General features: G+C 39.6%; 1 protein-coding gene across 6 annotated transcripts in view; it reads left to right on the top strand.

Moving 5' to 3' along the window:
- Window positions 1–6622, top strand: part of TCF12 (transcription factor 12) — a 174068-nt gene extending 167446 nt beyond the window's left edge. For all 6 annotated transcript variants that reach the window (XM_035899469.1, XM_035899470.1, XM_035899468.1 and 3 more), the window contains 2 exons: window positions 2534–2687; window positions 4327–6622. In XM_035899469.1, the coding sequence (XP_035755362.1) occupies window positions 2534–2676 (143 nt within the window). In that variant the 3' untranslated portion in view covers window positions 2677–2687; window positions 4327–6622. The remainder of the gene's footprint in view (window positions 1–2533; window positions 2688–4326) is intronic.
- The last annotated feature ends 15621 nt before the right edge of the window (window positions 6623–22243 follow it).

Below are 22243 nucleotides of genomic sequence, written 5' to 3'. Positions count from 1 at the left end.
AGTTCTGAGGCACCGTGCTTTAACTTTTGGTCAGCCCTGAATTGCTCAGGCAGTTGGACTGGATGATCGTTGTAGGACCCTTCCAACTGAAATACTCAAGTCTAGTCTGGTATAGTTTAGTCTAGTCTATGTAGCTGGCACTTAACCAGGCGAGCGTCCTCATGCTTTGCTGTTCTGGGCTAGCAAATAGCCATCTTCCTTGGTGTCTCACTGATGGAAGTGCATCGGGTGACTGGAAGTCTTTCAGATGCAGATGATGTCAGTGGTTATATTTGCTTAACGCACTACATTTTTGAATCACTGATGTCATTGAATGATGTCAATGTTTAATTTTTGTGTACCTTGGTTTTACTGCCATTTCCTATTCTGTTGCTTGCATTTTGCACAGGAGATAAAAGCAATTCTTAAAAGTTCATCAGAAGCAACAAAGGGAGTAACTTACAGACTTTATAGTAAGGAGGAGATGCTGTGTTTTCAGGCAGGGTTTTGCTGACCCAGTTTTTAATAAACGCGCTGTCTCCAGTCAGAGTTCTTCCAAGGTGTCTAGAGCAAATAGTTACTCTGCAGATGAGACACCAGCTAGTGCCATGGTAAAGCCCTGTTTTAGTGTCTCTGTGACTTTGATCTTGCGAACTGTTTTGGTCTGAAAACGTTTGCTATAGTCTGGAAGATAAGGTTGAATGTTATGAAGAAGTCGGAGTAAAGTTAATCAAGCGTGTTTTTTAATGTTTAGAATCTATCAAGTCCATCTCCCTGCTCTCACAGATGCTGTAATCCACAGAAAGCTCTGTGTGAAAATTAGTAACATCACTTCTGCCCTGGTCAGAGGTTGCTTGCGAACCTTAGATCTCTGGTAGAAATCTTTTTGTAAATGTCCTTGGAGTTAAATGGGACCCCTGCTACAGGCAGTGTAAACTGAGAGCTTTTCCTTCCTCACATTTCTGCCTCACCTTCCCCTCGCTGTGCGTCCGAGGAAGCCTGTCACAAGCACGCCGTGCCTGTTGTGCCCCATTTCACCTCGCCTGCCTGTCTTTGCACCTGCTTCTGAGAGGCAGTGACTGAGCCTTGTGCGGCGCCCAGCGGAGCTTTCCACCAGTGCATTATACGATTACATACACAATTTCCTCTCCCTGCTGGTAATGAAGCTTCTCATTTTGTGATTGGTGCTATTCAAAATGAAACATTTCAGATTTTAAGCTCTAACTATAGGCTAGCATTTTTATCTCCGTTTCCTAAATCACTGTAAATTAACTTCCTTTCAAAGTTTCCACATAATTAAATCTTCTTTAAAACTTGAAGGCAAGCCACATTTAAACAAAGAAAAGTGATTAAGGGAAGTTAGCAGGTTTTTCTTCCAGTAGACTCTTTGGGAGTGCTCGTCCTTAGGAAATGCAGTAGGAGGCTGTTGATAATGACTGGGGTGGAAGCAGAATTAGCGAGTCTGTCCAGAATTGCGCCTCTCAGATTAGGTAGATTCTACCCCATGTCAAATGTGCAAGGGTCAGCAAACTGCAACTGGAGGGGCGCCTGTGTGGTGCAAGAGAAGGGCTTGTGCTGTCTGCTCAGCTTTGGCAGTCTCTTTATGGTTAAAATTGTATCTGCAATCTTAAACTGCAAAAGAGAATTCACTGACAGCTAGAGAAATACCTCAGAACATTGATTAAACTCTGTGTGTGCTGGTAGAATGTATTACATACCTTTTGGGTGTCTTTCTGGCCATTGCGATTTACATCTTTTATATTTTGCTTCATGAAAAGCCATTTTGAAGAACAGAAACAGTTGACTTTTAGAAACTGTCATTATTTGAAAACCAGATCCAAATCTACATCCATTGAAGCTAATTGGGGAAGTGGAAACTGACTGATGGAAATACCTTGATAGCTGGTCCACAGCTGGCTGTTACAAAGCACTGACTTCAATGTGAGAGGAAATACGGTTTAAAAAAAAAAAACAACAAAATCCTTCTGCTCTGTGTGACTGTCACAGTCTTTTGATTTAAGCACGATCAGCACAAGATGATTTCACAGACTTGAGAGTATGAAGAGACCCATCGACTGAGGGCATCCTACCTCCCCTGTTCTAACAGCAGGCTAATACTTAAGGTGAAGAAAGAAGCAGTAACATCACAAAAACTAGTGTGATGTCAGTTGGGTTGGTATGACTTCGGCATATCAACAAAACACAGAAGTCTCTGTTTTATTACATTGTAAATTACAGACAGTTCTCATTTTGCACTTGAGCAATTTCTGGTGACACAGGAGGTACTTTTAAAAAGTTTCTTGAAGGTGTATGTAGGCAGCTGGTAAAGCTTTTTTAAAAAACACCACAAAACAAACCCAACCCACCAGTTTAGGAGACGGCCCGGTTGGCTTTTTGAGTAGTGCTTGTCTGCAGCTGCAGACACCTGCATTGTACACAGGGACATCAGTTAGAGGAGGGACGCGGCACAGCTGTTTTCACTGCGGCGCTTAACATATCGATACTCCCCTTGGTATCAGCGTATAGGATGTTAAGAATCATTTTTCTGTTACAGAACGAAACCTAAACCCTAAAGCAGCCTGCCTTAAGAGAAGGGAAGAAGAAAAAGTTTCTGCCGTATCGGCAGAGCCGCCAACACCACACCCAGGAAGCCACCCTGGCCTGAGTGAAACTACCAACCCTATGGGTCATATGTGAACACCAGCCAGGTACGTCTCTTGCCCAGAGGAGAATGGCTCTTGTTGCTTTTTCTTGCCAAGATTTGGTAGATCTAGATGTGTTTCTTCTTAGTTACTGAGCTGCCCCTAGCACCAAACTTCTTTATGCTGCTAAGTACTTCTGTATCTCTGAGCATAAGCAAAAGCATGCAGATTTGTTTAGTTCTATAATAAAACAACGCCCCAAGAAATGGTCGTTAAAATATCTTCATTTCCATGCGTTGTTGCCAATGGCTACATCTCTTGGCTCAGGTGGCCTTCTTGGCATGACATCAGAGGAACAGTTAACAGCTTGCTAGATAAGCCACGCACAATAGAGATGAATTATACATCTTCAAATGGTCTAAAAATCACATCAGTTCATTTAAAAATCCATGCATTGTTTCCCAGTGCCGATACAAACCGTTAGAGAGACTTCTCATCTCAGAGATGTGCTGTCTGGCTTAAGGCCAGTCCTTCCAAGACTCGGCGTTTGCCCAACAGAGATTGCTAACTCTCCTAATTCACAGGCTGTAGTAGTGAAGAGAGCTTTGCAACATGAATCAGTATTTCCAAAAGCCCCATGTAGTCGAGTACGGAATAGTTCATTTGAAACATGCTGATGTGGAGGGCTTCTGGGAATATTAGTCTTCTGGTTTTATTACAACATGGTGGGTGGGTTATTTAAATAATTGGAAAAAACTTGATTTTGAGAAGAATAAATTGGGGTATTCCATGTCTTAAAACAGTAGAACTGTTGCCACTGTCACAAAGAGTAAGAGATCGGGTTCAATGCCCTTATTTTAATCTGTAACTTTACAAAATTTTCTAGTTTGGGAGGTTTTTTGCTGTTGTGTACACAGACTTTTATTTCTATTTTAGCTTAAGGTAGAGGCATGCATCTTGCCAGAACGTATCCCATGGAAGTTCATTATTCCCTAGTGTTCCTTAGAAAGCAGCAAAATGGCACTTAAACCAAGCCTTATTCGAGACAGTGCTTTTCCCCCATCCCTTACAGGCAGCTTCTTTCTTCATAAACAGAATGGGTTTTCTTGTTAGGAAAACAAGGTGCTTTGAATTGCTGTTATTTGTTGTATTTCATACCAGAGCAATAGGTTACTCCTAAGTCATCAGATAAACTCTTGATTTACAGCAGAATCGATAGTCTGTTCTTGCCATATTAAGACCATGAACCGCTTTCAGAAGTTTACTGTACCTTTGCTTTTTTTAATAGCGATAACTTTGTAAGATGACTAAAGTGTGATGCCGACACGAAAAGGCTGTACAGGCTCACTAGGCATACGGCAGCACGTGCCTTCAGCAGCAGCGATTAATTTGGGTACCATCTCCTGCTTACTTTAGGGAACAAAGTCAAACACAAATCAAAGATCCGAGATTTGCAGCTTATTCTTTCTCCCATACCCAGAGAGTCCAAACAGAACCTTCCTGAGAGTAAGCTGTTCAATGTATCCTATTCGGTACAGATATCTCTGGGAAGAAGGATCTCAAGGCCTCTCAATGTGATTTTCTTTTGCACTCAACTGACTGAAAATGCAATAAAATACAGTTTAAATTAGTTCTCCAGTGTTGGTGTTGTGCTTCTTGTTGATTCCTTTCCTAATACCCCTTTCTCCTCCCAAATTTCTTTTAGAATTCCAGAATTATTGGTAGGATACACAGAAGGTGACCTTTCTTCACAAGGACACAGACAACTAACATTATATGAAGACACAAACCTGACAGGAGAAAACACTTGAAGCAAGAAACCCAAATGCAATCTTATGATCAAAGCTACTGGTCAACACCTGCATCAGGATTGAAGATACAAGATCTTCAGACAGAATTTCAGCCCACGAAATACTCTGAACATATCATTCTGTTGCAAGCAGTGTGTCGCTTCTGCACAATCAGAGACTGTTGTGATCTCTCCACTCATTGTGGAAGTTGCCTTGTGCCTAAACTGAATTGACAAATGCATTGTAACTACAAATTTTATTTATTGTTATGGAACTGTAAAGGTCTACATATAAAGGGAAAAGTTAACATGTTAAAAGCTGATAAAATTTCAGCTGGATGCCAGCATTTACTAAAGCTGTTCACATTCAGAGAACAAAGCAGTGACAACCGTCGACCCGTAGCATTCCCAGCATACCTATTAGTGTCTTAAAAAAGGAAGGGAAAAGTCTTTTGTCATCCTTTCCTCTCCTTTTGCCATATGACTAGTGTTTTCCATGCAATAGGAAACTATTCCTTGGTATAGCTTTTTTATGTTATTTTTGGTCTCTGGTAATCTGAACAGTTATGGTCATAGTTACCCTTCCATACAGAGCTCCCTGCTTCAAGCCAGTAAGAGGCCTCGTGAAGGCTGCAGGCAGGAGCCAATACTGTGACCATAACACTTCTTGGATTTAAAAAGTGATTTTTATTTTCCCTCAGACTTTCCTCAAACTTTTTTTTTTTTTCCTAATTATAAACAAAACCTTTTTAGGCTTCTAGGCTTCATAGTAAAGCTTGTAACGTGAAGTGTAAATTGGGTGGGGAGAATCTACTTTGTTAGAGTTGCTTTGTTTTCCGAGCAGTAAGTACTACATATAGTACATGTAAAGTGTTAGCTGTACGTAAGCACAAAATGCATTAAAATACAAAGGAGATTTTTTTCAGGCTGTAATTTTGGTGAATAGTAAAATCCTAAATTCACCGTGGCAGGTAGTGTGATGATATACCCACCAGGAAGGTGGGCTTACTTACATAATGGAATATAAGAGCAATGGTCACCAATTTTTCCTTACTGTATACATTACTTATCTTGTCATTTTTGTATGGCTTGTCAGTGGAGAAAAAAAAAAATAGTGTGACTCGACTGCAAACAAATGACCCCCTCCCAAGCCATATTAGCATTAAACCTATAAATGTTTCTCCACCAGAACAGTGTCCATAAGTATTCCTTCGTCACAGATGTGTTGAAATGGTTAAAATCCCTTGGACTTCCATGGAAACTGTCTTCCACTGCAATGACCATGGGAGGAAAGTTCCTAAGCCCAGGTTGTCTGAGCTACTGTTTATATAGCGCATCCTGCATCACTGGCAATTGGTTCGCACACAAAACAGGAACAAAACAACAATTTTTATGAAGTCGTTTAATTTGAAAGAACAAAAGATGGATTGTTAAAATAAACTAATGAATTTAAGCTCACGTTTTGGATGGTTCCTAACAAAACAGTTTGTGGAATTAGTGGACTCATTTCTATGACTTTAATTTGCATATATCATCAAATAACACCTGATTATATCTGTGGCCTTGTTCTTCATTTCAGTGTTTTATCAGCTAAACAAATTTGTTGCTTATGACGTGTGAAAGTGATCACGTGCCACTGCCTGGCCTTTTTCCTTCTAAGCTTGTTGTCTTTTTGGCTATATTAGACTTTGCAGTATGCCCAGAAGCTTTCCTTCATAAAATAGAAAGAAAAAAACATTTGGCTTATTTTTCACTGTAGCTAGTCTTTTATACAATAATCTTGTAAGAAAATTTCTTGAATTCTAAATATTACTCTTTCTAGATTTTTGAAATCGAAAAAGTTTTCAGTAAAAAGTTTCTTACTTTATTTTACTATATTAGGTAGTAAAAATGTAGGGTTATTTACCATAACCTGTTCATTAATATCAGAAATTTACAATAGCATTGTAAGACCATAGTAGGGTTCTAGCATACCGTGTAGTACCTATGGAGTATTGTAAGAGCTAATTGTCCGAGATGAATTGCTTCTCATCTTGTTCTCCAGTTTCCATTGTTGGTTTATTGCAGATTTGTACCCTGTGTCAAATTTCAAGGTATTGCTGATAAACCTTTCCAACCAGCAGCAAGAAGTTCAAAAAAATTTCTGTCAATGTAACAGAAAACACTATGTATATAACATTTATGTAGCAATAAATGTGCCATCTTTTTTTAACATGGTAAATCAGTGAGTTTTTTAAATTTCTCTCTCCTCATAGGTAATGCGTTGCTTGAAAAACACCGGCAAAAACAGCTTCCGCCTTTACCTGAACAAAACCTAGCATGCATTCTCAAGGCAGGCAGTGTAAGTTGCAGGCACAAGACGTGTTGTGGCTGCTCCCTGTGAAGCCAGTACAGAAGTTCCCAGCAGGCTGGGGAGGAGCAGTACCCAACCTGCTGCTGCTGCGCAGAAAGGGGGTTGTGCAGGCACATGGCAACCTGGCAGCAGGAGCTGATCCCGTAGGCACGTGCATCCTGCTGCAGCTCGTTCCTTTGCTTTGCCTGTCCTTAAGATAGGTTGCTAAGATCTAAGCCCCTCTTGCGCATTGAAGTTCAGTGCCGAGTTACTTCTGAACTGATTGATGCATCTGTGTAAGTTTAATGAAAAAAAGGAAAAAAAAAAGTCTAGCTTCAGCTTGAAATAAAAATTTTCATGTTTTCTACAATTTTTCTTGCTGTGAGTGCAAACAAAAGAAAATGGAAGTGTACAGTGCTCGAGGCATACACAGACAGTGGTGAAATCTTTGTGCAATTCCTGGCCCACAACTGCTTAAGCCAAAAGCCTCAAGTCACAAGCAGACTTTGTAGTAGCTTGAGTTTTTTCAACTCTTCTCTAAATAAACGTCCCCAGGAAAAGCACATCAAAGACAAAAGCAAATAGAGATGCTATATATAAAGTTACACTGCTTAACTGCGTGTGCTGTATGCCAGCCAGTATGGCTGCTGTGCACTCTGCTGTTTCCAGCTCCTGATCCTGTCCTTTGTAACCTTAGGGTATCTAATGCTTACGTTGAGATCTGGTTTGCACTGTGAAAGACTTGTCAGCATGCAACCACAGGCAGGTTTTTCTCATATGCCAGCACTTCTACCCCAGGCAAACCTCTAATGTGCTCTGGCCAAATACGGGAGGTGACCCGGCCATGTCAGTATAGAATGTCTTCTGGTATGTTTCTGGTGGAGCTGTGGAAGAGGTGCCCTGGTGCCTTCCCCAGCATGAATTCTCAAGTCTGACTTACTGCAGTAATGATTCTAAATCAGGCCTTTGAGCGTCCGCCATCACTCCTCTCCCCTTTTCTGAATGAGACCTACTACAAGTTTGTCACCTCTTTTGGAGAGAGTAAACATGACGTTTTCCCCTTCTTCATCTCTCCTTTACCACGTTTCTGCTGTCCTGTTTGCATATACTTTCTGATCACAAGTCCTTAATCTTTTCTTTTTTTCATTTCCTTCTTTTTTCTCCATTTGCCTTTTTTTTTGTGAGGAAGAGATGCATGTTGGGGTACCTTTGTTAAATCTGCTAGAATAAGCATTTCTGATATTGTAGGCAAGCTTTCCTGTAAGTCTAAAGCACTGGCAAAAGCTTAAAATGGACTCCCTTCTTTTTTCCTCCAGAACTGAGTAGATGCTGTTATAAAGAATCCAGAATCTTCTTTATAGAAGAGTTAACATTTCCTCAAGAATTAATCAACATGAACATTTTCCCTGTTAGCATCTGGAAATCATGGCAGAACAAAAATAAAATGCAATGGTCTCTAAAAGACAACCTAGATACTGGGTGGCAAACTTTGCTTTTTGTTTGTAACACCAATACCTTATGCTTTCTAATATACCTGACTGTGGTTACTGAAATGTCCTGTGAAAGGAAGAAATAATTTGTCCCAATTTCAAAGCCTGGCAGCGCTCCAAGAGGGGTTTCAAGAAGGCCCAACGGGAACAAATAAGCAAGCTGACACCTGCCTGCCTCAGTGCGGGCAAGATGTGGTCAGAGCAGAGAGCCAGGATGCGGCTGCCTGAGCTGCAGGGCATCGCTAACCCAGGATGGAGGGCTGCAGCCCATCGCACCCCTGGGGAGAGCCACAGCCCCGGCTCCTGCCTTCCTGGCCAGTGCAGTGAGGGAAAAGTTTCCCAGAATGTGGGAAAATGGTGCTAACAGGAGACTGCTACAGCCTCCTTTCTTCTTCCCTTCAGGTCTCTGATCTCAAAGAGCATCTAGTTAAGTCAGGTGCTATTTGCAGGGAGGGGTGGGTGGGGGGGTGTTTTATACCATTTAAACATAGTTTGTTTTACTGAAGTTAATTGCACTGTCAACCTGGATGCCTTTGCAAAATACTGTGAGTTTATTCCCTGGTTAAGACACGAATACATCATTCAACTGATACCGCAAGCAACTGCATGTGTGTGTTCAGTATGACTCCAGCTCATTTAGCTGATTGCTAGCAGTCACCTGTGGTTGTTTGTGTTGGTCAGAAAGTGCACAGACCAGGCCTTAGGCTCCAAAACTGCAAATTGTCTGGGTTATAAACAGAATCCCTTTGAATTCTCTCCTAATCCTGACTTTTCAAATGTTTTGATGCAGTTAACAACATCTGTTAAATAAAAAATGATTAAAAAAAAAAAAAGTCTTAAAATGATACCAAATACCAAGTGAGATAAAAATCTCTCTTAAAGTGTTCATAACTGATCCTGGAGGGCAGATCTGTTAGAAGGTCAGTGGCTGAGCTAAATATTTGGAATTCTGGTTATTTCAGGTAAACCAGAGAAACAACATTACCAAGGCTGTTTCATTTTCAGGAGAGACCCACTGTATTTTTAACAGTATCACCTAAATGCATAGAGACAAAAAGAATTCAATATTAACTATATCAGTCAGAACAGTAAGTGCTGCCAAACATGATTGAACAGATGAAAAAATAATTTACAATATAACTCAAAATTCAGTCTATGTTAGACATAGATCCCTGCTATCCGGGACTTCAAAAAAGCATGAGAAACCTATGCAGATCGTATAGCTGGAGCTACCTCTTTCCATCAAAGCTCTGAATAACATACTAAGTTATATTTGGTTTGGAAAATTCAACAACTCAGCTCTTTAAAAAAAAAATCCAGGAGGAGATTATTGGAAGTAAATAGACATGATATTAAACTCTTGTACAAAATGAACACAACAGTGTCTTGCTAGCTTGGTAACATGGATTTTTGGCCCTACTTTCTTATTTTTGTGCTGAGGCTTTTTCTATCCGCCTTCTAATGGCTAAGTAAAACTCTTGGAAATGCCAGAACAGACTGATTCACTGGTTTGCTAGTTTCCTTATTTATACAAGTAAATCAAATGGTTCCTTATGCTCATGGAAGTTCTGACGCACAATGTTGCATTAAGCGCACATCTTCTCTATCCAGGATGCAAAAGGAAAAAGAAATACTTGTAGTGGAATTGTAGAAGGTTAGTCTTTTATATTCAAATGGAACGGAAGAAATCTGATGAACATGAATGAGTCTGTAGCAATCATTATAAAAATAAGTTCTCCAAACACAAGGTTATAATCTCATCTGTAGAATGAGATGTCTGAGCAGTAGAGTATCGCTCCGCATTTTACTCCCCAGCACCCATAAATGGCAGAGATGAACAGTATCAGAAGCATTAGCTAATCACAGAAGCAGAATTAATCGCTAGCCCTAGTTTGTGTGTTTGTTGGAAAGGCACCAAATAGCCAATTACTTGCTGCACAACTAGATTAGGTGCTCCAGACTACTCCCAAATGATTTTCTCTTACCAGTGAAATAACTGCTTTCAAAATCAGATGAGTTCTTTGGGGCATTTGTGGGCTTGATATTTACTGTATCAGCCTTGTTCACTCAGACTAGAACCTCAATGTGCTAGAATGAAAAGTCCCCGTCTCAAAATTATGAAAACTTACTCTATAGAAGAGGAATCTCCTATATATAAAGTGATAAGGTAGTGGGAAATTTTTGGATCATGTTTTGAATCGTCATCAGAATGGTCAGTTCACACCTGCAAAAGCTGAAGAGGATATCACAGTATTTTCTTTTAAAGGTGACAAAGAAAGGAAGTCTTGCAGATACGATTCAAGTTATATTTGTACAGTACCTAGCAGAAGAGAGCTCACATTTTAACTGATCTTCTATATGCTACTAAGACATAAATGCTAATGTATCTGATTATGAATATAACAACTAAAGTACATTAATCCCTAATACTACCTGACTAATTAAGATAAATGCACGCAATATCGGTTTTAAGTCCATGGGCTCTGCTTCCAGTTTACCCTTTTAAAAGGGTAACATTTAATTAAATGTCCATTCAATTTGTTTACATGACTAATTAATAGCTGAAAGTGTAATTAAACATAAAGCTTTTAAAATGCTCATTCCTTTCCTAGCGTGCAAGAATAGTAAATGTGAGCATCATAAAATGCAAGTACAACACGAGAGCAAGAATGCTAAAAATGAAAAAAAAAAAAAGTGACAGCCTACAGAACAGGAAGGTAGTAACCCAATATAAATTAGTGCCTGTCATTATCTGTAGCCAGCTGGCCATCATTATCCTGTTATATAGAAGTATAACAAATGCATCAATAAAGCTCTCATTATAAAGTTTTTTGGATATAAAAGCAGATTCTGCATTTACAGGAGTATCAGGTATCAGGGAAAAGAGTGTGAATGAAACCAAAAATGACATGTGTCTGTTAAGCTTCGCTGTTTATTTTTCTGGTGTGGCTATTTTGCATATCCAGGATAACTTAGGAAAAATAACCACAGCCACACACTGGTTAATTCTACTGTTTCTGTAACTGTGGACTTTTAACTGTGACGCCATGTAAACTGAGCTGTCTGTATGTGCTTCCACAGGTCTTCCTGGACCTCCTTCCTCCCTTGTCCTTGCCCTGCCCTGCCCCACCCCACCCCCAGTTCCTGTTCCATGAGATATGGTCTCCAAATTGTACCAGTCATAAACAAGCTTAAAACTTTTAATTTCCAGGTACATGTGTCTGCTAATTGACTAATGGAGTGAGTAGAATCATAGAATGTTTGGGGTTGGAAGGGACCCCTAGAGGTCATCTAGTCCAACCCCCCTGCAATGAGCAGGGACACCGCTAACTAGATCAGGTTGCTCAGAGCCCCGTCCAACCTGGCCTTGAATGTTTCCAGGGATGGGGCCTCTACTACCTCTCTGGGCAACCCATTCCAGTGTTTCACTACCCTCATTGTAAAGAATTTCTTCCTTATGTCCAGTCTAAATTTACCCTGTTTTAGTTTAAAACCATTACCCCTTGTCCTGTCACAGCTGGCCCTGCAAAAAAGATTTTCCCTGTCTATCCTATAGGCCCCCTTTGGGTACTGAAAGGCCGTAATCAGGTCTCCCCGCAGCCTTCTCTTCTCCAGGCTGAACAAGCCCACCTCTCTCAGCCTGTCCTCATTGGAGAGGTGCTTCAGCCCTCCGATCATTTTTGTAGACCTCCTACAATAAAGTAATAGGCACTAAAAACGGGAGCTGAAGTTGGAAAGTAGCAGGCAACCTTACCCATGGGAAATGTAACCACCTCTAACTGTGCAGACAAGAAGGCCATGCCAAAACACAAATGAAATGGTTTAGGGTATTTGGGTTGTTCCTTCCTCTCCCTCTTTCCTCCTCATGCTCACACTCAGGGAGCTTCATACACCTTGTCATAAATCAATTCCTAAACTCTTTGAGGTATCTGCTTCCTTCCTTTTCCCAAATACTGTTTGAAGGCAAAAGATTGACAATAATCTGTTCTCTGGAAAAACCCATAATTTAGCCCACATTTGTTTTAAATTTATTTCATATTATTTTGTAATATTTTAAGCTCCATATGGAATGAGAAGGACATCTGAAGGAATTTTCGTCTTAGATCTGAATTGCTGCGTTATAACCATATAATTCTTCTCTTCTACACATTTGCTAGAGTAATTTTTATATGCCTCCCCCCACCTACTAGAATTCCCTCTCTCCAAGGGCCCTCGATCCCATGAAGACATATGCACCATTTATGCATAGGATAGCCCTTCTCATTTCAGTGGGCATGCTTCTATACTTCATACTGATTTCTTATTATTTCTTCACAGGTCAGGAGTCTGATGCTTACACATCTTCCTGGGTTTTCTACAATACCCAAGGTAGGAATATGTGCAACAGAAAGGTCAAATCGTTAAGCCTCACTGCTTCTTTTTTATTAGAGACAAAAATACCAATATAAAGTCTGTCTCTACTTCTCTGTAAGTGAAGCAAAAAACAGTGTTTGAGAGCAGGAGGCTGGGTGTGGAAACGTTAAGTATGTTGCATCTGTGACTTTATAAAGTGATTTGGAGACATCTATTTTGCAACAATTGGGAAGAAACTGGGTGGGTGGTGTAGAAGAGGGGGAACTGTGAAGACCAAATGTTTAGCTGTATTCAACTGTAAACAGAGTGATAGTCAGTAAACAGTCTCTCTGAAGAGAGTAATTAATAGGCACATGTGAAGAGATGGAAAAGAAGATGTATCCTTCTTCAGCAGACATCAAAGGGCAGGCTGGACAGTGAGAAATTAAGCATACCCAAAGGAGGCCACACAGCTGAACGCACATTCAGCTAGGAAATGTAATGCAATGTAATGAACTAGGAAAAGGAGGAGTGAGGGGGTAAGATAGGCAGTGAAAAAAAAGTCCTGAAGTAACAAAGGAAGGAGCGACTTGCTCTGCGATGAAGGGAGCAGGAGTAGAGAAGCAGGGAGGTCTAAGCAGGTCAGCTCTTTCTGCTGAGGGGTCAAGTTGCAGAGAAGTTTTGCAGGATTACTAAGAGTGATAAGATAGCACAGTAGGTAGCCTCAAAATAAGATAAGGAAACAGAGGAGGAGCCACTGAAATGAATGGCTCTTCATTGTGATTCTCCTGCTTCTTGCTACATCTGAAAGCAGAACCCTGTGGCAGTTGGCCAGTTTGACAGGGAAGGCGATAAAAATAAATTACATCCTCTGTTTCCAATACAGACCGAGATGTTTCCAAAAGAATGGGGGAAGGGAACTTATTTGCAGGGAGGAAAGGTACTTAGGAGATCCAAAACTCATTGTCTGTTCTCTATAAAGTGGTGTCACGACTGACTCCATAATGTACGTTCTTGGCTCCAAATGGGGTTTTGGAACATTCCACCTCTGGGGCCAGCTGCTTTCACGAATGTTCTGCTGGAAGATAAATCCAAGTTCAAAATGAAGGAAATGCTCTTTTTTGTCTCTCAAAGAACACTGAAGCTGAGAAGAACAAATCGGAGAACCTCAGGCCAAGCAGTTTGAGATTCCCAGTGTCCTGGGTGGTCTTCGCTGTTAAATTCTATTAGTGTCATCTGTGGAGAATGTTTTCCTTCAAAACCTTACTAAAACTGGGATAAGATAGATTTTCCCAACCAATTTGATTTACAGTTTAGCATGAGCAGAATACATGTATGTTAGCAGTGTGATTTTGGCCTACTATTGCAAATCAGGATTTGTGCACCCCATTTTAGTAGCGTCTAAGGAAACAGGTCTTATTTCTTGGCAGAAGTGGACAAGCATTTTTGCTGTAAAAGCAGCTTTAGCAAGGACAACTAAGCTCTCTCAGACACAGCACTGAAGGAGTGTTTTTTGGAAGAAGCAAAAGAAACCTATGAGAAGGCTGGAACCAGTAGTATCCAAGATGAAACATACCCTGTCCTCTTGCATGTGCAGTCCTCTTGGGTTTGATATGTGCTCTGTGGAAAATGAGGATTGTCATGCCCTCTCTAATACTTTTGGCTCATGTGTCAGGTGACACATGCAGGGAAAATGTGTCTTGTACTATGCAGGGACTCTACCTGTGGGTCACACAAGGCAGGGAAGTACTTTGCATCCTAGCACTGTCCTGTGCTTAGGACCAGGCAATTGCCCCATTAGTTACTTACTATCACTCTCCCACTGAGAAAGCAGTCCAAGTTCTTTGTTTAACCACGTATTGTGGAGTAAGCCATCAGCTCCCCACGAACTAGAAACAAAAGTAGATTTGTCCTTATGGACCCAGAACAAATACATTATTCATCTTACCTGGCTGATTTGTCCCATACCACTAGTGATTTTCCCAGAGAAAGATTCTGCAATGACTAATGGCATTTTTTGAGGGTTAGAAATTCTGAAGTTGTCTACTCAAGGGAAGAAATTTCATGTTTCAGCAACTTAGAAACATTGGCTGCAGTTACTGCAAAGAATGGAATTGCAATTAGTCTTCTACAATCTTTATAGGCATGCCTGAAAAACAGAGATGTCAATATTGCAAGTCTGAGAGGTCAGTAAGGCAGTGTCCTTTGCTGACAGACAACAGACCATGCCTCAAAACTCCCATTTGCTGGGCTGGTGGAGATAACATTTAGTGTGAGGCAGAGCAGCTTCAGTTTTAGGGCAGGGGTGCTGCCTCTGTGGTTCTTTGGAATCCTCTTTGCCGGAAAACAACCCTGTATTATCCTCCAGAGATCAGCCAGGGCTGGTCTCCCATCTGTTCATGGATCTGCACCTGTTTTTCATTTCACCAATAGTGGCCACATGGCCTAAGACTGTGAGGGAATACAGAGACGAAAATGAATGTGTGGCTCAGGCACTGGGGTTGGATTCAGAAGTTCTCAGTTTAAATCCTGACTGTGTGGCATAACCTTGGTGAGTGCTTTCATTTCTGTCTGCCTTAGCTTCACCTGTAAAGGCAAGGAAGGAGTGATTATTATTCTCGGGCCTTCTCATTACCTTTTTTAACAAGGAATTGGAGAAAATATGTTTTTTCCTCTTTGTGTGTATTTAACCCAGCACAGAAAGCTTTGTAGAAGTGGATCTCTGTAAAACGCATCACTGTTGATTAGGAACACCAAACACGTGTCCCATCCATTTCCTTTGCACTCTGAAAAATAGAAGGGAATAGAAGGGGAGTTCCTTAGAAAAGTTGCTCAATTTCTGCCTGTGCGAAGGACAATATGGCTTGGATAAAGCTCCAGCAGCATAGAACTGGTGTACGGGTATTTTGAGTGTTCATCTGCAACTGGTGCATGTGAATCCATGCATGAAGAGTCTAGTCACTCTTTGTTGATCTGAGGCCGAATCATGTTCTAGCTGCAGCTGGCTTAAGAGACATACAGAAGCAGCATATATATGAATTCCCTGCCTCTCTCATGTCTTGCACTGGACATGCCATAGATTTGGCATTGTACATTTTTAGTCCTTACAATTGTTTAGAAAACAGAGGCAAAGTTGTTGCTCCCCCCCCCACCTACTCATTTTATTTATTGCTTCATCAGCCACACTTTGTGTGTTTACACTCCAGTACAACAGTTTGGCTGCAGCTTGTGTTGACAGCCTGTAGATAGCTTCAGGCTAAAGAGGGTAACTGCTGTCAGGTTCCATGTAAGTTCTCAGCTGGGCATGGTAATGCCATGCTAACTGGGGACATGCTGACCTTGCCAAATGCTATCAGCTTCTGCAAGGGTCCCTTAAAGTGCTCAGTGTCAGAGATCCTTGCAACTCGCTCTTTGTGAATTCTCAACCCAGGCACCACTCATAAAGAATCCTCTCACATTTTTTCTGTCCTAACTGGGGATTGAGTTGATTATAACTGTTTTCAGAGTTGTTTTTCACCTTGAGCCTCACTCAACTTCTATCGAAAGCTGGGGTTTGTCATTGACTTCAATGGAATTAGGCTTAGACCTTTATCAGAAAGTTTGCTGTTTGCTGCAAGTTTGATTTCCATGTGATATATCTAGAAGCTTTCAATTATCACGCTGCCTTTGAAATGGGAAATTGACAAACTGTTATCTCTGGGAGCTTGTTGGGTTCAGATTGGTTCCGTCAGATCACAAGTGAATGTGTGCCAAGCAAGGTTGCTACTAAGTTCCTTATATTTGATTCTCAAATTGAAATTTACCTGTCTGATTGTTTTGCACCTGAGACTATCACTCTTTGGTTTTGTCTGAAATGTGCAACAACAGAAAGGGCAGGTATATTGCTTGACCCATGAATTAGGAGTTTTGTATCAGCTTCAGAAAACCTCGAGAGGCTTGGGATACAAAGTTTTGCTGAACACTACAAATCTGCACATGCTGTGGCCATAAAAGACAATTAATGATAATTTGCTTTGACTTTCTGCAAGCTATGAAGTACCTCCTTTAGTTTTTATTGAGGTCCATAACTCTCAATTTAACCAATACATAGTCAGGATTCTAGGTTGATTTAATTACCTCCAATTATGGAAAGTTCACTGCAATCTAAGGTTACTTTTCCTCAGTGTTCAAAATTTGTTCCTCATTTCTCATCTGAACTTGTTTAACTTTTGTTCTATGTCACCAGATGTTGCTCTGCTTTCACCTGTGCCTAATGTTGGACTCTATAGTATCCTCCACACTGCAGTCAATTAACTTTTTACTTTTTCTTCTTGTTATCTTGAAGTTATCTTGAAGAACTATCTATGAAGATGGTTATCTTCCGAGTCAGGTATATATTTCAGAACTCCATGTATGCATAACTCTAGTATTGATATTTTCAGAATTTGAGTTATACCAATTTATCCAGCTTCTGGTGACCTGAATCACTGTGCTATTTTTAAATGGAGTCACATTAAATATTTCCATTGAAACTCCTGTGGTTCACACTCACTCTACAGTTTTGTAAAGCCTACCTATTAAATCAGTTCTTTCACACTCAGATGTATAAATCACATTGGACTCAGTGGAAATACCCTTTTTACCCAGGAATGGCAAGATCAGACCTTAAAGTAGGAGGCAATGCCAATAGAATGCTAACAATGAAGATGTTGATCTTGAAAGAGCCAATTAGCATGGTTTTTCCTGTATTGCATGACTCATCTTTCTTTTATGGCCTGTTTTTAAGATAATTCCATTAGATCAGTTTTTTCATAGAATGGCATAAATGAATTTGCTGAAAGGTAAACTAAATCTGGACCCAATGCTAACTAGTCATAGAATAACTGAAGTGGGAAGGGACCTTTGGAGGTCAGCTTGTGTAAATCCCCACTAAAAGCAAGGCGAAGTCTGAAGTTAGATCCAAGTGTACTGGTAAATACAACTGTGACTACAGGAAAAGGTTGAACGGTACCACCATTCATACCCATTCATAAAGGACATGACTTACAAACGTTATAACAGATTATTGCAATGGGGGTGTTGCTATTATATTTTACTAGGCACCATCTCACTGTGTATCCTTAACATATATTTCGGAGCAAAACTCTTATTAGTCAATCTAAAATCAACATAAAATCTCATGGAAGTATACAAATGACTTTGAAGTCTCTGTCTCATCAATGGCCTAAGAACTAACACTTTTGTTTAAGCACGTAATGTGCAATGACTTGACTTAAAACCTTTTCTTTCTCTATATATGCATTTGTATTTTCATTCTACTTCATCAAAACGGGTATGAAGAATTAGTCTTCCCACTTTTGGAATCGTCTTAGTAAAATTAGACATTTGTCAGAAATCTGTAGAGTGGGGGCTTTTTTATTTTTTTACTTTTTTTTTTTTAATATAAAATACTGTTGTAACATTTGCTCTTCCGGTCTTATTCTTTATTTACTACAGTTTTTTGACATCTGTCCCTGTCTCTTTTCATCAAATATTTATCTGCAGCAGCTGAAAGAGCCTCATTTGTTTTAATTAAAAATAAGACCACCAAGCTGGGATCACTTCCTTAGTTCATCCATGGCTTGCGCAGACAGACAGTAGATCTTGTGAGGTTTTCCTGAGGGTGGCCCATTGACAGGCTTTTCCCCCTCCCTATATCCTTTTCTTTTGCACCATGTTTATTTTTGGATAGAGAAATGTAATCAGAGCCACATTCCAGACAAAGAAACTTTTTACAGTTAACACGCATGAGAAAGGAGGAAGATCATGTTGTGTTTCATTTGGTGTTTCATTGTAAGAAACCATTTTCTAATTTGTGGCTTCTGGAATGGAATTATCATTGCCACAGAAACATAAGAATTGTCATAGAAAAAAGGTCTCTAGTTCAGCACGCTGATACTGACGTAGGCAGCAAGCACTTACGGAAAAATTGTAGAAATTCAGCTGAGGAATATCCTACTGACTGAAAACACTTTTTTCACTTTTCCTTACTCGCTAATATGTGTCTCATGTCTTCTTTTTGCCCAGTGTTGACTTATGAAGAAGAAAAACCAAGAACAAAGAAGCAACCTAAAATAACTCCTTTGTGTAAAGTTAGTATTCTAAGGTCATAGTACAAGATGATGCCTATTGCTACTAAAACTGTTCCAGGGGTGTTTGGGACATGTTATTTTCAGTTTTACATGTCCTAGAAAAGTACTTTTGGAGTGCAGACAGACTGCTCATGAATTCTAGAGATGGTGAGATGTCTTCTGGTCTCGGAATCCCAATTAAGTTGCATGGTATCACTGACCTTTCTCAGCCATCTTGATTATCTTAGTTCTTGTTAATGAGACAGATTTATAAATTAGGCTTTTACATTTATTTAAGATGGAGGAGACTAATAAGCAAATCTTGTTTTTTTCATACCCCATTTTCACCACATTCTTCTTCTTACATGAAAAGTAAGAATTAAAACAAGCCATCCCTGTGAATCACCAAATTAAAACTCCTCACTTGGCAAAAATTATCTTAAAAAATGATTCTATTTCAGTCTCCCCTGGCACCAAGGTACAGTAGAGTCATCCAATGCTTAGACAGATGTTTCTTACAGTTGTCTGTTAGATACAAAACATTGATTAGCTTTAAAACTAAAAGATCTCCTTTCTTTGTCAGTGTAATCAGTTTAAGACTTTACACTCTGGTAACTGGAGTTTTCTAAATTCTGAAAAACCCTATCAAACTCAAAGCCTGACAGTAACTTGTACACCTCTTAGTTTATTTTGTAGCCAAAAAAAAGAAAGGTTGAGGTGACCTTACATATCAAAAATTACCTCATTACAGCATCTACATAAGAAAATGGGTTCAGGCGAGTAAAAAATAATACACATATGCAACAGGCACACGTATAACATGTTTCAGAATGTTTACATAAAAGTTGTTGACTTACCAAGATGTCAAAGGAGATTTTATCTCAGCATCTTTTCCAATTCACAGTATTATCTCCTATTCCACAGGACACAATAATGTGGCTGCATAACATCCTCATGTAGATTGGTTCTGTATTTGAGACATATGGGTAAAAATGACACAGAATTTTAAGGGCACAGTTTTCAAAAGTAGACAGGTATATTAAGAGCACAAATTTAAATGAAAAGTTGACCCCGAAGTTGTCCTATACTGATACTTACAACTTTTACAGACAATAATTCACTATATTATATTACAATATTGTACTATAACTTTCTAAGATCTTGATATTGGCATAAAGGAAAAGAATCAATTATGTAACTTGGAATCAGAATTTAATCCTTTCCTTGGAAGATACTGAGACAGGAGACAGCACCGTTGCTTAATCAATTGAACAACAGAAGGGCATTCAGGAACCTAGATTTTCTTTCCAGCTCTGCCACTGGATTGAGGGTAACCTTCACCAAATGCTGTTTCTACTGTGCAAAATGTAACTGTAAATTCTCTTTTTAAAAGCGTTTTAAATGAGGAAGTACTTTAAAGTACCCTAGATTTGATGCCGATTACTTACAACGGTAAGTGAAATCAGAGTTAAACTAATTTAAGGGAGACTTTATTAACTAGAAAGATTATGAGCTTGTCAAAAAGATATTAATTAAAGTCTGGGGACTGCTTGCCAGTGTCATTCTAAATTAATTGCTAATGGGTTACTCTTAAGAGTGGAGTGCAGCTGCAAGAACATCAGGCTCAAAGGAAACTTGATTTTGTTTATCATTCATTTTTACTTTGTTTAGCAAAGGATTTCTAAATACCAGAGAAACCTGAAACTGTTTCTGGCAAGGATATTTTTGATTACAGAAATCTTTCTGTAATCTAAATGGCAGGATTCACACGCTATAACCTTCTACACTTTTCTCTCTTTCTGTAAATCTCTGAGAATAGATAAACTTTTAGAACTATATCTTGTATATCTTTTAAGAGGCAAAGAAGCCAAAAAAGACAACTGGCTTTTTAGAGCCAGTGGCACACAAAAAGGATTGATTGACATAAACTAGCAATGGTTCTACTGACCTCTAAATCATGTGTGGTTGGTATAATGCTCTTTGGGGATAATATTACCTGTGAGAGCAATTCAGAACAGGCCAAGAGATTTCTGCTGATGGTGATGCTGGTGTAAAATGTGGGAAAATAGAACCCGAGGATTGCAATCCCTGCTAGCAGGTTGAGAGGCCATGCTGGCAAAAGGCCTGCCCTACATTAAAGCTTCCTTTCTTGTCAGTGATCGAGACTCCCCTACTTCTGATTCTTAGAACCTAGTCAGACTGCCTTTCCAGTTTAGACATGCAAGGGGCTTTTGAAGGTACTTTCTTTCCAGTTCAACTGTAGTGAGCAGGCACCCACAACAGAGAAAAAAATGTATCCCACTGACTATCTGTTAAGCTATTTATTTCCTTAGTGTTTGCTACCCAATAGTATAACTATTATGTATGGGTTAAACAGAAACACAGATTACTATTTTAAAGGAAGTTGGAGAGTTCTATGCTACCTCAGACAGAAATTTTTGAAATAGTGGGAACTTATTTTTGATAGAGGTCTGTCACCGGAGAAGGAAGTGATAAACTGTTATCTCTTTTATTCCTACAGTTTCAATTTGAAAATATGAAAGCTATCACTACGTATAATTCTGCTAATTCAGGTATGTTAAATCCTGACAAGACTGTCAGACCCAAAAAGCACAGTTCTGACCTTGTGGAAATCAATGACAAAAATACCAGTTGATTTTAAAAGATGCCAAAATTGAACCAAAGTGTTTGGATTTTTTTTTTTATCCCAGAAAATAAGAATAGGATGTACACCTTCCCATATTGATCCTTCTGTTCAGACAGTCATGATCTTCATCATACTAGGACACTTCAGTGTTTTGGCTTTTATTTTGGATGCTGTCATTTTAGTAGTGCAAGTACTAAGTGATATGGGAATATGGTGCTTTGAAGTGCTGACGACTATTCTGTTAACGGCTTGGGAATATGGCTAGCACAGCTGTCTCCATATTGCTTCACAAAACTTGATGACAGAGTATTAATAATAACTTTTGAAATGCTTTAATATACTAATTAAAAGTCATCTCCTAATACTTACAAAACTATCTCAGGAAAGAGCAGCATAGTACTATTTCATTAACTGTCCCATTTGAAACAGCTGGACTCTAAACCTATAGGTTCAGAACCCCCAGCAGAATTACCAGACATTTCTGCTCAATATTGACATGACCAAATTCATAGCATTTTTCTTAAGAGAGGGACTTGAATCAGGGCCCAAAGTTTCCCTCCCTATTCGGTAATCTATTTATCATTGTGCCATTACTTCTCTACTCATACACACACATATACATAGCATATAGACAGTCTCTTTTGTGGTTTTCATAGCTTTATGTGCAATGTGTGACATGTTGGACCAAGCAGGGAGAGCACCAGCAGCTGCAGAAATCTTTATCACAGAAACTTTTAGGAGTGAAGTAGTAAGTCTCCCCTGGAAGCAAGATAAGCTAGAATGACATAAGAAGTTTCTGTGTGCTGCGTGCAAAGACTGCACTTGCTAGTGAATCTGCTATTGTACTGAGAAAGAAAGAGGAGAGCCTGTAATCCACCACGTTCTTTGGGACTCAGAGACACTTTAACCAAAGCAGAATGCTTTAACAACACAGTATGTCTTG

Source organism: Egretta garzetta, unplaced genomic scaffold, assembly GCF_000687185.1.
Source record: "Egretta garzetta isolate BGI_Z169 unplaced genomic scaffold, ASM68718v1 scaffold287, whole genome shotgun sequence".
Taxonomy (NCBI): domain Eukaryota; kingdom Metazoa; phylum Chordata; class Aves; order Pelecaniformes; family Ardeidae; genus Egretta; species Egretta garzetta.
This window is presented reverse-complemented; position numbering and strand designations above follow the sequence as displayed.